Genomic DNA, 16,370 nt, shown 5'->3' on the forward strand with positions numbered 1-16,370 from the left:
GATCCACAGTTTTGTGAATGATCTTTTGATCCGTCAACTCAAATGGGATTTTACTTAAATCCACAGTTTTGTAAAGGATCTTTTGATTCGTTAACTCAAATGGGATTTTACTTAAAAGGGAAAAAAAAGGAGGAACTTGCTTTTGACTAAAATCAGTTGGAAAGGCTTTGCTTTGATTAATGGAGAATTTGAGCTGTCCACAAACGAGTGAGTTGCTGATAGTGCTGAGAGACCAAAATTCGAATATGGGACCATTAAAATTGGAAGAAAAAGGTCCAAAAAAAAAAAGAAGTATTTATTATTAAAACAAACTTTTATTAATGGATTATTATTTTTATATTTAGTAAATATTAATGAATTTTATTTGTATTCTTCAATAAAAAGGAAAATTGAAAATTAACACCTAACTCCACTCATAATCTTCACAATCTTTTTATTCTTGACTCTTAATTCCTTCTCTAGACTTTCTCCTCAATCTGCTCGTTGCTAATATTACCATCATCCTTGTCTTCTTTATCGTCGTTATTTCACTTTTCGGTGCATTGATTTTACTGGAATCTCAATGGCAGCAATTGCAGTTCTTTGAAACTCAATGATTTTGGGGGCAGCACTCTTCAAAACCGTCCAATATAGCTAGCCACCATGATTGACAAAATCTCTCTCCTAAAGCCTTCTTCTGCTCCATTTTTGTTTGTGATATTTTTTTTTTTGTTGCGTTTTTATTTGTGAAATTTATAACATTTGTATATTTCTGTTGTTAGATTCACCTGGTATTGCCACAGCTAAGCTTTTTGCACATCGACTCCACAATTTTTTGCAAAGGTGAATTCAAAAGTGAATAAAATGGTATAGGAGCCATTGTTCTTGGAGTTTATTTTTGAAATTACGGATTTAGGTTGCAATTAGAAGCGCAACACTGTCAAGATCATCGTGATTGGAGTTCTTGGTAATTTATTGAAATTGGTTGAAATTTCTGAGGTTTTTCTCTAAGTAGTAAGGTTTCAATTTTTGAGTTTTATTCTTGATGTTCTTTCTTACTGAGTTTACAACTTTTGTTCTTCATGTTCTTATTGACATTAATTGCCTTTTGGATTTTATTCTTCTTCTCATCTAGTATTGTTCTTAGATACTATTAATCAATGTTTTTTTTAATCAGTGTTTTTTTTTACTCATAAAATATTAAGAGTAACTATTCTTTACAGTTATATGAAAATTTGATCATTAAACTTATTAATCAATCTTTCATATGTATTTAGTTATATATTTATTAAAAAAATTTCAAGAAGCTACCAATTCACAATTTTTTTTAAAAAAAAAATTGAAATCAATAGCTTTTTGAGTGTTTAAACAATTACTTGTTATTGATCTTCAACGTTATTAAATAGGTTGAAATAAATAATATTATCTTTGAGTTTTAAAATATTTTGAAGGCTAGTCATGCTTAAATTTAAAAACGAAAGAAATTCCAAAAGATGATGAATGCTTCCCCGTATACACTTGGAAAATTTGATGGAAATTTTAAAATCCTGAGTTGGACTTGAGTTTGAAAGAGAAGTGGGCTCCCATGGACTCGTAGCTACTGGGCTTGGAATTTTCGAAACAATTGCTTATGAATCAAATTTCTCCGAAGATCTGTTTGGAAGGAAGAAAGGCTTCTTAAAGGTCAAAATTATTTTTTTTTTTGGCTTTTCATTATTTTGGGTGATGAAAAAGCAGTATTTTCTGAATTGAATGGTTTTATCCCCTCTTGTTTTGGGGAAAAAAAAAACATGAGCATCTATTACAGAAATCAAGATTCTAAGTCCCATAAAAAGCAAAGAACATGGTTGCACGTGCGAGGTGCTTCCTTATGCCTTGGAATATCAATCTATTTAAATACTAAATGTCAATTCATGCAATGCTTTACTCCTCATCTTCGTCTTGTCGTTTTAAGATTTCTTTTTCCTTTTTAGCCAACGTGTTGTGTTTAGCAATATCAATTATTTTAATAATAATTAACTGTTTAAATATTTAAAAATTATTAATTTTTTTAATTCAATCAAAATATTAACTTTTAAAAATTAAAAATATCATAAAAGTATTTCAATTGGAATAAACAATAGCAGCATGTGGGTTCTTGTAATTAATAAATTACATAAATTTGAACCTATGAAAGGAAGGCTACATTACATCACTGCTGCTATTGTTTATTCCAATTAAATCAGTGATTTTGCATCTTTACAGTGATTTTTATTTTATTTTTATAAAAAGCTATTGACCATATCCAACATTTGAATTAATTATTTATTTAATATCTACATCTCAAAAACAATTAAATCTTTATATACAAAAGAAAAGATATGCCTAAACAAAAAGGCATATGGTCAATAGCTTTTTATAATTATAAAAATAAAAATAACTGTAAAGATGCAAATATTTTACGTTATATAGTACATGATGATGTATTATTAATAAGATAATATAAAGTACATAAGATTTTGTACACCAACCCTAAGTACCTATAATCTATGATCAAATGAACAAAAAGAACTCCATTCAGTCATGCCAGCTCAAGATTGTCTCTTTTTTTTTTATTATTTATTACAAGTAGACCACGTTCATGTCCTAATTTATTTATTTAACCTAGTTTTATTATTCCAATGCTATTTAGGGAACATGTAGCTATGTTTACAACCAGGCACTTATTTAATTTTATGCATAATTCCCAGATAATCATTACTACTCTCCTTAATTTTTCAAAGTAATTATTGGATTTTCCTAATTTATTACTTTTTAAATTCGATCTTTTTTAAGACAACAGTATGTAAAATTAAAAAAAAAAGAATGATTAATATAATCTTCAAGTGGGTTTGTATAAGATGCAATCATCGTATCATTACCATGATGGGTACAACTTTCATGATTTGAAGCAAATGCCTTGGCATGATTAGGTTAGTGTTAATTAATTAATTAATTAAATTAATCATTCACCCATAAGATTATCATTCTAAATGATTAAACTATAATGTGCCATTACCTTATGTCCAACTCCCAATATTCTACACACATAATTTATATTATAGAAAAAGAAACTCTACCAACCAAACATACTCTCCAGACTAAATCCTCAATTTTATACACACCATCTTTTTTTGTCTTCCAAAAATGCCCCTGTCATCCGCACGTGAAAACATAATTGACCATGGGTATGAATGTCAATAAATTGTAAATTTTATAATCCAAATTGCTAAAGTGAATCGTGCATGCAAATGCACGTGCAATCCAACTATTAGTGCTTAACAAACATCGACTATTCATCGAAGCAACGATTCGCATTACCGTTAATCACATGGTTACCAGCTCAGCCGGTCACATGCTGGGTGGAGATTGCGGGTCCCGCTCAAACAAAGGCTTCGACACGGAAATCTAAGCTAAAGCTGGATTTGTTTCAACTTTCCTAATTGGTTGCACATGCACGTGTGGGATATCCCCTTCATCAACGGCTGGAGTTGTTTATTCATCATCCGACGGATATTAATAAGCCGTACGTGCGGTTACCGACTGTGCCGGTTAGGAAGGTGAGGAGGAAGGATAGTGCGCGGAGGATGCCATTTGGTTGCTTTATAAAAATAGTATTAGAGAAAGGAAATGATGATGAGGAGAGGGGTTTGACGGTTGACCGTATCCAGCAAAGACATAGTAACTTTGACCGAAGGTGCACGTGCGGGTTTTAGGACACACGTGTGCTTTGCTGTCTTTGGGTTGTACAATAGGTGGTGAGCCACGTCGGACCCACATGCGCGGTAATAACGGATGTGCAAGTTGGTTAATGGATCCAATTACTGAATTGCCATTTTCTTCTTTGCTTTTATTTATAAAATAATAATTTTTTTAATATAATGTGAATACATAATTATTTTTTTTAATAAAAGATATGTATTTTTTAGCACTATATAAAATTAGACTATATACATTATTAACTTTTTATAATTTTTATTAAAATACATAATTAAGTTATTAAATTTAAGTGTCGTCCTATAATAACCTAGGGGGCTCTTTTCAATTTGCTCGTTGAAATAAAATCAACGTTTTAGATTATTAATTTATCAATTGTGGAGATAATTTTAGAAACATAATTACCAAACCAATCAATGTATGTTTAAGTTTACAAGTATAACTAATTTTAAATCATCAACAATGGAGTGAATGGATTGGAATAAATATTTTAAATCATAGATATAATTGCATATGTTTGATTTCAAAAATTAATAGATTGAAAGGGAGATAGGTGTGGTTTTCAATCATATCTATTGCTAATTAATAGACTGAGGAGAAATAAGAAACATAAAAGTACTGATCATAACAGGAATCAAAGAGAATTTGAAAAAAAATACAACTTACGAAAAGTTTCATATAAGTGCGTAGCATAAAATAAAAATACATCACCTAAAATTCCACATATGAATTTTTAAAAACACAATTTAAATATTTTGTTTTCTTATCTTATTCATTTCTTGATTTCTACAATTGATTCATTTGCATTACAGTAAATATCTCTCCCTCTCATCATGTTGTGTCATGTGAATGATAAAACATATTATTTTAGTACATATTTTTTTATAGTCATACTAATTAAATAATAACGGATAACATATAAAAATAGGATCCGGTAATAATATGATATAATATATAGGGATTTAAAAAAGTCATGCGAATCTTTTCATTTGATCGGATCTGACAGTAGGAAGTTCGATATATGTCGTATGAAGATCATACACCTAACACCCTTGATTTTACCAAAATCCATAGTGGACAGACAGATCACTTCAAAACTCATAGCAATAAACAGGAATTAAATACTGATATTATCGATCTTAGTGACTTAAAGGATTCCACCTCGATATAAACCAAGTTAGTCGAGCTCAACTTGATAAGATTGGAGTAGATCGTTGATCTTTTGCATACCAATCGTCTCCTTAGTACAATACCGGAATTATATGCGCATACGGTAAGTATAAACTAGCATGCTCTTTATTTATTATTCTGTCATCCATCATTAATGTGTCGTCTGACACACCTGTAAAGAAGCATCTCTGTTCAGTTCGATGGGGATATGGTACAAGGGGTGAACTCTCTCTCCCACACAAAAAAAAACCTATAACTCTCGAAAGCTTTCCTTTATTTTCTCTTTTATGTTTTATCTCTCTTGATACCATTAAAAAGTCTCATATCTGATTTGAGCATTAGAGGATTTTTATCGGGGCATCCCGATAAATCTCTGATACTTTTTTCCCCATATTTTACAAGTTATTTCCTTAAAATCGAATATGGAGGAATCCAAATAAAATTTCAAAGGCATTCTCTTATGATCAAACTAATTACAGTTCATTGACTTTGTGAATAAATCAAATCACAATCCAGATATCCACATTTGATAATCTCGCTAAATTTAAATTTATCAATAACGGTCAAAATATAATGTAATTAGTTTATATTCATCTTTAATATAGAAAATATATCATATTTTGAATTTGAGTATTTCTATCGATTATTGTAATATATTTACCTTTCTTATAATTATTTTTATCAGTAAATCAAACTCCTTCTTTAAAATTGTGTAACAATCGTGTAACGGAAAAATCCAAATAAAATTTTAAAGTTATTATCCTCTCATTAAATCAATCACAATTCATTAACTTTTTATTAAATAAACCACAATCCAAATGTTTATATTATCGTTGGATTTCGATTTATCAGTAATAACCAAAATTTAGTGTAATTAATTTTTATTCACCTTTAATATAGAAAATATACCAAAATATTGAATTGAGTATTTCTATCTATTATTATAATATATTTACTAATCTTATAAGAAAATGAAAAAACTATCTTTCCATCTTTGTGCTCTGCCATTGTACTTGATGCTCTTTTTCTATTCTAAAGTTTAAAAGATATCTTCCACACTCTCTCTACATAAAAAGTAAAAAAGAGATTTTTGCTTTTTTTTTTTATTTTTAAATAACATATAACCTGGAAGAGTATTTTTAAAAAAAAAGGAAGAGTAAACTTGTATTGGGTGTAAAACAAAAACCAAGAAAAAAATTAAATTATTGAGAATGATTTTTAAACAACATAGAAAGTTGATGTGAAGTTAGTCATGACCAATATGTTCTTCTAAAATTGAATAAAAATAGTTTACTTATAAAAAAATATTTTCAGAAAAAGATATATTTATATTTTGTAACTTTAATGTTTAAAAATAAATAATGTTAAACAGATTTATTGTAAATTTGAAGCTCATAAATGATTATTTTTTTAAAAACAATCTGATTTTACCTTTTTTATAAAAATAAAAAACTTTATAAATTAATTTTCATGAATATTTAAAATATTTAAAAATGTAAAAGAATATAATATTCTAAAAATAGACGGAAAAATTAGAGATGAGTTGAAGGCATTGAATGAATGATTAAAGGAATATGGTTGGTGGGTAGCAAGTTGCAAAGAAGATCAAAGGAAAAGGAACGTTAAGATTCCCCATGATGATCAAAGGACGAGACCAACACAATGACAAGTCTAATCAAAGGGTAGATCTACAACTACAACAAAAAATATGGGTCCCACAAATAAGGAGAGGGGGGAACCTCAAACTCTGTCTCTTCCCATATAATTCCACTACCCAAATGATTGAACGTTGTTGGATTACATATGCAATAAAGGACAACATGGTAATTGTCTGATTGAAACAACTGCGAGGGTCCTCCTTCACGTGACTCTCACATGAACAATTCCCTCCCACGAAATTAAGGTGAAGGGTCCTTGTCCCTCATGGTATCCTCCGATTATCTAGTTACAATAATAATACATAATATTTCCCATCACTCAAATCACATTTCAATTTAAAATTACTTTTAATCGGTTAACATACTAATTTTTAATAATTTAAATATTCACTTTTATGTATTTAAATAAATGTAATTGGCTATTACTATAAAAATAATTTATTTATTTAAACTAAAAAAAAAGAAAAACAAAGTGAAGGGTCAGTTTTACAATTATGGAGAATTTTTTTTTAAAAAAAAGGAAAAATAACAAAAAGAATGAATGAGGGTGGGAGAGGATAAGGTGGGAGTTGAGAAGCAAAAACAAAGTCCAAGGGGCCAAGTTCACGTGCACATCACATGGAGATAGAGCCTCGTACGGCTAAGCCAAAAATTAATTAGGCCCATGATAGGAAATTGTCCCCTTGTGTATATAATTATTGGAGATTATATAACGGGGACACGTGGGACACCTATCACTCTCCTCGTGGGGACACCCACAATCATCACCCGACATTTTGTCTCTCATCATCATCATCATATCATACTCCCCCACTCATCACTTCCTGGTCATTGCCTTTGTTTCACATCCCAACCATGGTGCGTGCGTTTCACCAAAGGTTTCTGATGGGTTTTTGCTATCCTTTGACACCGTTAGATGGAGAGTGGTAAGCCTGTGAGACTTCTAAATTTGGATATGTTTTTGTTCATTTTTTACTGTGCGACTCAGGCAACTATAGCATTATTAGTCTAGTTATTGGAAGCAACTAGGTAGGAGGGAAAAAACAAAAAAAAAAAAACCAGGAAGGAACCTTGTTTAATGCTTAGTCACATTACTTGATAATTATAGATTCTTTTAAGAATGTGTTTTTTAATATATAAATATTGATATTTACAATTTACTCTCTTAATTAATTCGATTTCGTATTAAATATATATATTAAAAGTATTTAATGTTTAATTCTCAAATTATGGGTCCAGAGCTGTATTTTTAACAGAACTTATAGAAAATATATATTTTAATAAAATTTATAGAAAATATAAGTGTAAAAATTATATATAAAAAAATAAATTGTAAAGCTTAATGGACCATGACCCTCCAATCATACAAGTAGTTCTCGCATCTAATAAAATAGGTTTAAATTATTTGCATTCACTATTTTAGAAAAATATAAAATTAATTATTATTATTATTTAATACATATAAGGGTAGATTTTTTTTAAAAATAATATTCATTGATATTATTTTTAAAGCAGACATATAATTTTAAATAAATAATTTTTTAAAAAATAACAGATAAAAATGACATAGCTAAATCTTCAAATCTATACTTTATTGTCTTAACTCTCTTTTTATTCATATGTATATAGCATAAAATATTTAACTAATTACTGCATACCTTCATTTACTTGGGATTTTCAAATTATGGGTTTACAAAGCTCATTTAAATGTAAATCTATAAGGTAAAGTAGGACTAAAAATAATTATTGTTATTAAAAAATAAAAATTAATAACAAAAAAATTAATTAAATTATTAATAAAATAAATTATAAATCATTTGTGAACTATATAAAATATTAATTATAAATATAGAGAGAGAAATTTAAAGAGCGAGTGGAGGATGTTGTTTATCTTGACCACTCCTCCAACCGCGATTTTTTAGGTTGTGTAGTTTTTGAATGTGTCCTATTTTGAGAGGTGGTGTCTTTGCGGATTTGTGTGATGGTTTTGTGGTGGTTTATTTTGATTAGTTTGACTTTAGTTTGTTTGTAGTGGTCGGTGTTGAGACTTGTTTCAAATCTTTTTTTTGATATTTTATCAATTACTGGTTGAATGGGTAGGATTCAGTATTCCTGTAAATTTTTTTAATTGATTGTTGTTTCAGACGATATAATGAGTGAATTGATCGACGTTCTAAGTTCGAATGTAAAATATATTATTCAGACTGTTTTATAATTATTCGAGACTAAATTCACTATATTATCATTGTATTTACTTTTGATATTTGTCACTGACGTTTACTCTAATAAGTCTAGTAAATGTTAGATATGTCTTTCGTTTTTACTGATGTTCATTCTTCTTAGCATTTTAAGAATGCATTCCTTTTTATTTGACTTTTGACTGTGAGATGTATGTGGCTTTTTGTCTTCACATGCATAGCATCCGCAGTTGATGTCCTTTCTCATTTGTGCTTGTCAACAACGTCGAAGAAAATGAAGCGATAGATGTTTTCTGAAAGTTTCTATGAACTGTTCATACTCTTGGACTAAGTTCTTTGGACTTTATTCTCTTGAATCGAATTGGCTTTATATTTAGGGGTTCTGTTGGTTTTTAATGCAAATCATCTTCGTATAATAATAAAAAAAAATTATAAAGCGTTAACTATTAAATTATCTAATAGTTTCCTTTCTTACAGTGAAATGGGTAAAAAGGGGTCACAAGAAATGGCAGCACCAATAATTGATTTTGTCTGTAGGTTAGGGTTTTGGCCTTAGAATTGAAGAAGAAAGTGGCAAGGCATGGGGTCATTATTAGAAACACAAGGAAAAATGGTAAGTGGTTTTGATCCTATTCCCTATAAAGTGCAACTAAAGGGGAAAAAAAAGTCAAAATAGAAATGATGACTCCATTTTACCACTGAACCTCAAGGCCTGCCTCTGCCCTTTCTTCCCCCATCTATTTAATTATCTATTTTTTCATGTCTCATTTTCCTTTTCATGTGATGAGATGATATCATAACATATATAATATATATTCAACATAATCATGTACCACACCACTCACCCCACTTGACTGTGATTATCATGTAAAATGTGTTCACTCCAAATCATACAATAATTTCAAAGTTTGAAAAAAAAATTTCACTTTGATAATTAATTATAATCACATAAATTTAAAAAATAGAACTTTCCAGATATTTTATATTTAAAAAATTTACAAATTAACCCTTTTTAGTGTGAATGAGGATTTGAAAGAGAGAACGGTCAATGGAAAATGGAAGGAGAAAGGGACCCAACAATTGAAATATTGAATGACGCATTCCTAACCTAATGATTCAAAGACCCGACAAGAAACTATAATATTGGGTGTTCAAAGGAAATTTTCAATTAGGTTAAACAAAAAACTTGAGTATGGGAAAAGAAAATGTAATAATAACAAATTGTAATAATTACTTCATTTGTGAATGATTAAAGCCTGCCCTTTTCTCAAATAAATAAATAACTTAACGATTATTACTATCATTAGTCAAGGAGAGTGGGAACACGCGCCAGAGGGGGGAGGGAGAGAGAGAGAGAAAGAGGAGATCAAATGATTGTTAAGAAGTGGTTGGTCGGGGCAAGGAGGGACAAGATGACACGCACAACTTTGTTGTTGGAGTGTAAGGGTGGGGCCCACCGGGAGGGAGTTAAAAGTTAAAAGAGACACAGTGGGGTCCACAAGGAGTGTGAGGCACGTGTCTCCAGGCAAGACATGTTGGTCCACGTGAGTTCGAGGGCATAGGCAAGAGCGGGTTTTCTTCCACGCTTCCCCTTATTTCCCGCACCCTCTCATCCCACGTGAACCCCACTCTCCACTGTCTCCTTTCCCTTTCTCTCTCCTCACCAGGTAACTACAGCTTTATTGCTTGTTTCTTTCTCTCGACTCTGTTTGGCTCAGCTGCGAGCCGGTCATTTTACCTTAATGGAGAGTATTATTATAAATGAAATTTCAAATCTGAAAATAATACGAAAAAAAAATAAAATATTTTAATTGTGGAAGTAATTCATTTTATGAATTTCGCTATAAATATGCAAATTTTTATTATATTAATTGTAAGTTTAAATACTGCCAAATTATGCCTAAACTGAATTACTGTGATAACTGAACCAGCCATTAGATCTTAGAAAATATTAGGCACTCTCTGCACTACTCGTCAGCAACACGCTTCGGAAGGAAAACGAGGGAATCAATTTACTTGGTAGTGGTGTGGGAAGCACGCGCTCTGTATGGCCACAAGGAATTGCATCCTGTCAGATGAATAGTGTTCCTTTTTTTTTTAATTACAAAATAGATAGAAAAAAAGAAAAGTTTAAGAAAGCGAGCGTTTTTTGTCCGGTAAAAGCCTCTCCCCCTCGTGCCAATGGCATGAGAAAAAGATTTTCCAAAAAGAAAGATAAGGGGAGGGGGGAGGGGGGAGGCGGGGGTGGGGGTGGTGGGGGATACGCGGGACCCACATTCATGATCAAAACAAAAGTTGATCTGTCTGCTTCCAATCATCAACCATCCACTCTTGATTTGATGGTTGTCTGGCTTAACTGGCTTTGGCCTAATTATGGAATTACAACAGGATAGCATGACCCCACCAACTCTGAGATTTTATCCTGGCCGTTGGTTAATTCGATCGGAGCCGTTGGTATTGTATTGAATTGAGGGAATGAGCTTATTGGGTGATGATTTCAGGTATGAAGTGGTCCACTTGGTTAATGATATAGATTCATCCTGATACGCATCTTGATTTTTGCTCTGCTGGGATATGGGACTGGAATTTAGGGGTCTGAATCATAATTTTCTTCTTTTTTCTGTATCAAATTATTATTTTTATTTTTAATATTAATTATTCATGAAGACTTTAATTCAATCTAGACTGAACAACTTGCATTAATTTGGAATTGATGGGCTGCCCTTTTTTCCGCTAACCAGCTAAATTTCTTACATAGTTTTATGACGTCGATTGTCAATTTTTACATTATAGTAAATCTCATGATACGACAAAACAATGTCGACTCCTAGTATTTTAATTTTTAAATTAAAAAATATTGAATTTTATAAAAAAAAATATATACGTGGTAAAATTTAAATGTTTAAATATAAAGTGATTTTTTTTCCTTTAAAAAACTTATAATAAGACAATAAAGCATGTATTTTTGGCGTGCATCTTTATTACATTGAGTTAGTTCCTTCTTAAATGAATGATGTTATTGAAGATATGATGGCACTTGAATTTGAACAAGGGACAAAGATCTTAGGAAATCCATGGGGTGCATGTCACTTTAATTATACTATTAATGAAAAGTTGAAAAAGTTAAAAATGTTAATAATTTATTGTAGGAAAAAGTAACTTCCATACATGGTTTTTTTTTACTAATTAGTCCATCATCTATTTAATATCTAAAATATTTAAATTTTATTTGGTTAGAATTAAATTAATTAATAAATTTTAAATTTTTAGGAAGCTGATACAATTCAACTTATTTAGTTTGCATATTTTTTTAACTTTTTGAGAATTTAAAAAAGATATATCTTTAAAATAAAGGGAAGTAACTAACTTATTTAAAAGTAAATAAGTTATTTTTTAAAAAGTAACAATTTTAATTAAAAATTAATTAATAATATTTATATTTTAAACTCATAATTCTTATGTATTTTTTTAGATTCTTAAATTTTAATTACAATTCGATAAAGGTAAATATTAATTAAAAAATTAAAAATAATTGTTAAATTACATATCATTTTTATGTCAATATTCAAAGCTCTTAAATTTACCATGGTTAAACAGTAGAGTTTAGGAAGGACGAAAGAGGGAGGATACTGGAGAGGTAAGGAAAAGAAAGTAACTAGAGTTGAGTATTATTATTATTATTATTATTATTATATGGGGAGGCAAAGGCCATGATTGAGATAATTGGCCTCCTGACACCATGTCATGATTGAAACTTATACACACGCCTCCTCCCCAATTTCTTTCTTCTTTCTATATAATCTCCCACGCCCCTCTCCTCCAAAACCCACCCTTCTCTCTTTCAACCCAAACCGCAGATCCTTCATATCTCTGCCTTCTTTTCTTTCTTTCCTTGCTGCACACAAACAACCAACTCTTTCTCGGATATACCTCTACTCGTGTAATAACATTTATTACTACCTGTTTTCTTAGCTTCTTGTTGGTAAACCAGGAAAATGACGGTTGAGAAAGAAGATTTGGGTTTGAGCTTAAGCTTGAGTTTTCCTCAAAATTACCATTCTTTGCAGCTCAATCTCATGCCTTCCCTTGTCCCATCTTCTCAAAGGCCTTCATGGAATGACACCTTAAGCCTTCCTTCTTCAGGTATGATTTTATTTCCTCCATCCTTTAGGGGGGAGTTCTAGATCTGCATGGCGTCAAGTTTCAGATCTACGCTTGCTTTTACCTCCACAAACTATTTTCGAGTTTTTTTCATTTCTCAACTACACTTTCTCGAGAAACAAACAGAGGATAAAGCTTTTTATGCTTTGAAAATTCTTCTCTTTTGTTTTTTCTTTTCAAACAACTTAAAATAAGCGTTCTTTTTTCTCTGTGCTTTTTCCGGGTTAAATCCCTTTTACAATTTAAATATATGGCCTTTTGTCAATCCTTTTCAGTTCACCTTTATTCCTTTGTACACAAAACCCTCTCTATGTTCTCTAGATCCGCGCCCCTTAAATTCAAGTAACGTTTATTCTGACCCATTTCTCGCATGCAGATCCAAACTCTGATTCATGCCGTGCCGACACGAGGTCCTTTCTGCGAGGAATTGACGTGAACCGGCTGCCATCAACAGCTGATTGCGAGGATGAAGCGGGTGTCTCATCCCCGAACAGTACGGTATCGAGTGTAAGTGGAAAGAGAAGCGAGAGGGAAGGGAATGGAGATGATCAAGACATGGAGAGAGATTGTTCTCGTGGAATCAGCGATGAAGAAGATGGCGATACCTCAAGAAAGAAGCTCAGGCTCTCCAAGGATCAGTCTGCTATCCTTGAAGAGAGCTTCAAAGAGCACAACACTCTCAATCCCGTAAGTTTCTTTTCCCTCTTTGCTAGGTTTTCTCAGCAAACAAACAATGAAACAGAAAAAGAAAATCTAGATTGGATTAGCATCTTCTAGGGGTGATTTGGTGATTAAACTAATGGACTTGTGGTTTTTGCCTTTTACAGAAGCAGAAGTTGGCATTGGCTAAGCAGCTGGGCCTGAGACCTAGACAAGTAGAGGTGTGGTTTCAGAACAGAAGGGCAAGGTGAGATAACATTCTATCTGTTGAATAATTTGTTTAAATCTGCCATTTTTAATAGTGTATAGCTTTTATTTACGTGTTGGAATGGGAAATTCTTTTACAGGACCAAGTTGAAGCAGACTGAGGTTGACTGTGAGTTCTTGAAGAGATGCTGTGAGAATCTAACCGAAGAAAACAGACGGTTGCAAAAGGAAGTTCAGGAACTGAGAGCACTGAAACTCTCCCCACAGTTCTACATGCAAATGACCCCACCCACCACCCTCACCATGTGCCCTTCATGTGAGCGTGTTGCTGTCCCACCATCCGCATCATCAACCGTCAATCCTCGGCCCCACCCACACATGGGCCCCACTCTCCACCACAGGCCCATCCCCATCAACCCGTGGGCCCCAGCTGCAGCTCCGTTTGATGCCCTGCGTCCTCGGTCGTGATTAAGAACCATAAAGAAGGACATTTTGGTCATTGGGACATGACATCGGAAGGGAAAAAAAAAAAGTTGCCGGGATGTGTACTGTGCGAAGGGGGCAAGAAGCAGCTGTAATAGCGTAGCTCATGCATATTTCTTGTGTTAAAAGTCATAGGTCTAAGATATGGTGGTTGTGGAGGGTGATTTGGTGGGTCTCCATGTTTTGTATTATTGACCCATCATCAATCTCGTTGAGCAAGGGTTTGACATATTAGTTTAATCTTTTTTTTAGTGCTAATTAGTTACTAATTAATTTGGATATGTAAAGTGCAAATCAATCTCTAATTAAATTATATTTTAACTGATTTAAGTCAAGCAAAGTGGTATTCTAGACTCTTGTGATGGTGTGAGAATTGAGAATCTCTCTCATTGTTTCTTGCAAGCTCTTGGTGGTGGCTGGTTATGGTGGGAAGTTTTACTCCCTAATTTCTGGGCGTGGGTTAGAAGTATTTGCAATGATCATGTTGGATAAAATTAAATGAATCCTTAATTTTTTTTTCTCTGTCTGCTCAGGTATGAAGTGTGGAAAACCTAATTAAGACATAAACCTGGTAGTTGTCGAAATTTTATACTTACTGGATCGAGCTAAGAATTTCCGAGTAAAACTTTGACATGTTTCTACTTTTTTTCCGTTTGATTTCTCAACCCCTCAATCAAAACGCAAGTTCTCCATCACGCCACCTTGGTTTTCAAGTTCTCTCTCTCCCTATTACCAAATCAAGCAAATAGTAATGAAGAAATTTCTGCCAAATAATACGATAATTGTGCGGGTGATATGCATCATTATTAGCATCAGTAACGTTAGAAATGAGAACAAAACTTTGTGGCTCATGAGATTTCAACATTGGAATGAGATCAACAAAACTTGGAGGGTATTTGGTTTAATTTTCTCACTCAACTAATAGTTATCTCTTTGATAAACTTTTTGAATAATTTCTAATTTTATAATTTTTTTATCTTCATATGATTAATAAGATTTTATTTTTATTAGGATAATATTATATATTAATTATAAAATTTTTATATTCAAATAAAGTTTAATATATTAATAAATTATTTATAAATATAAAACAAATAAAAAATATTATGATAATTACATAAATTGTAATGTTTATATATATATATATATAAAATTATATTTTCAAGAATTAATATATGTAAATTTATCCTATGATGAAAGTTAACATCAAAATGACAAGAACCTAAAAGCTTAATGTTACTGTAGATGGAAAGACATAAGGTAGGTCAACAAGTTGATGATCATCCTGTAGTTAGCTCATTCTAGCAAGACAACATTCATAAAAAGTTGATTAAACTCCATCTATTTGGATGAAGCCATCTGTCCCGTCACCTCTGATCAGTTAAACATTTACATCCCACCTAGAATACACAGTTACGCATAAACAATATTATTTTTTTTTTAAAAAAGAGAGTTTGATAATAAAATTATTAGTCGACCAGCATTTATGATTCGCCATGATTGCAGTGTCATGAAAAAACAGAAACCCACAGCAGTCAGTGCCAGAAAAGCTTCTGAATCGGGTCAGCAGCCACTCATGATGGACTGGGGTTGGGGCTCCTACTGAGAAATAAATATTCTAATAATTACGGTCTAGTTTGTATTCCTAACTAGTAAATGGGAAACCTTCCTCATGCTGTGAAGTGAAGATTGAGAAGAAACCAAGCAAAGCCCACCACCATATCTAAATGATTGGGCCATTAATATTTTCCCTTCATGCCCAGCAAGCCTTTGAGCTAATGACAAAAATAATTCTTCATAAAAAGAAGAAAAAAAAAAGAAAAAGAAGTGCAGCCTAAAGTTTCATTGTTCAGTCTGCAGGTGCAGGAAGCAAGCCTATTTCCCTCATTGCAGGTCGTAGCATTTCTCTGCACCGAGTGCAGTGGATTAATTTATGATATTCTGACACAAAAGAAGGGTAAAATAACTCGTAATTATTACAAAATATTTACCCAGTATTCAAAAGAAAAATTCTTGAATCATTATGTGAAATGTTTGTCCCAATTAATTTATCATTTTTTCATCATCTGTCGTGCAAACGTGAGAACAATTTCACTTGTTGGTGAATATTATCAGTTAA

At 31.8% G+C, this 16,370-nt stretch overlaps 1 protein-coding gene across 1 annotated transcript; it reads left to right on the plus strand.

Annotated features, from left to right (window-relative positions):
* The first annotated feature begins 12,522 nt into the window (after positions 1–12,522).
* Positions 12,523–14,591, plus strand: LOC110610192 (homeobox-leucine zipper protein HAT4). Its single transcript, XM_021750076.2, has 4 exons — positions 12,523–12,883; positions 13,278–13,588; positions 13,729–13,808; positions 13,909–14,591. The coding sequence occupies exons 1-4, from the start codon at positions 12,736–12,738 to the stop codon at positions 14,234–14,236; spliced, it is 867 nt and encodes a 288-aa protein (XP_021605768.1). The 5' UTR covers positions 12,523–12,735; the 3' UTR covers positions 14,237–14,591.
* Positions 14,592–16,370: the final 1,779 nt, after the last annotated feature.

The sequence above is a fragment of the Manihot esculenta genome, chromosome 2, assembly GCF_001659605.2.
Source record: "Manihot esculenta cultivar AM560-2 chromosome 2, M.esculenta_v8, whole genome shotgun sequence".
Taxonomy (NCBI): Eukaryota; Viridiplantae; Streptophyta; class Magnoliopsida; order Malpighiales; family Euphorbiaceae; genus Manihot; species Manihot esculenta.

Bases quoted from the DNA above. Each gene is read 5' to 3' on its own strand.
- LOC110610192 (XM_021750076.2), top strand. From the start codon at position 12,736: ATGACGGTTGAGAAAGAAGATTTGGGTTTGAGCTTAAGCTTGAGTTTT. The intron at 12,884-13,277 runs GTATGATTTTAT...TCTCGCATGCAG, and splicing joins CTTAAGCCTTCCTTCTTCAG to ATCCAAACTCTGATTCATGC. The intron at 13,589-13,728 runs GTAAGTTTCTTT...TGCCTTTTACAG, and splicing joins AGCACAACACTCTCAATCCC to AAGCAGAAGTTGGCATTGGC.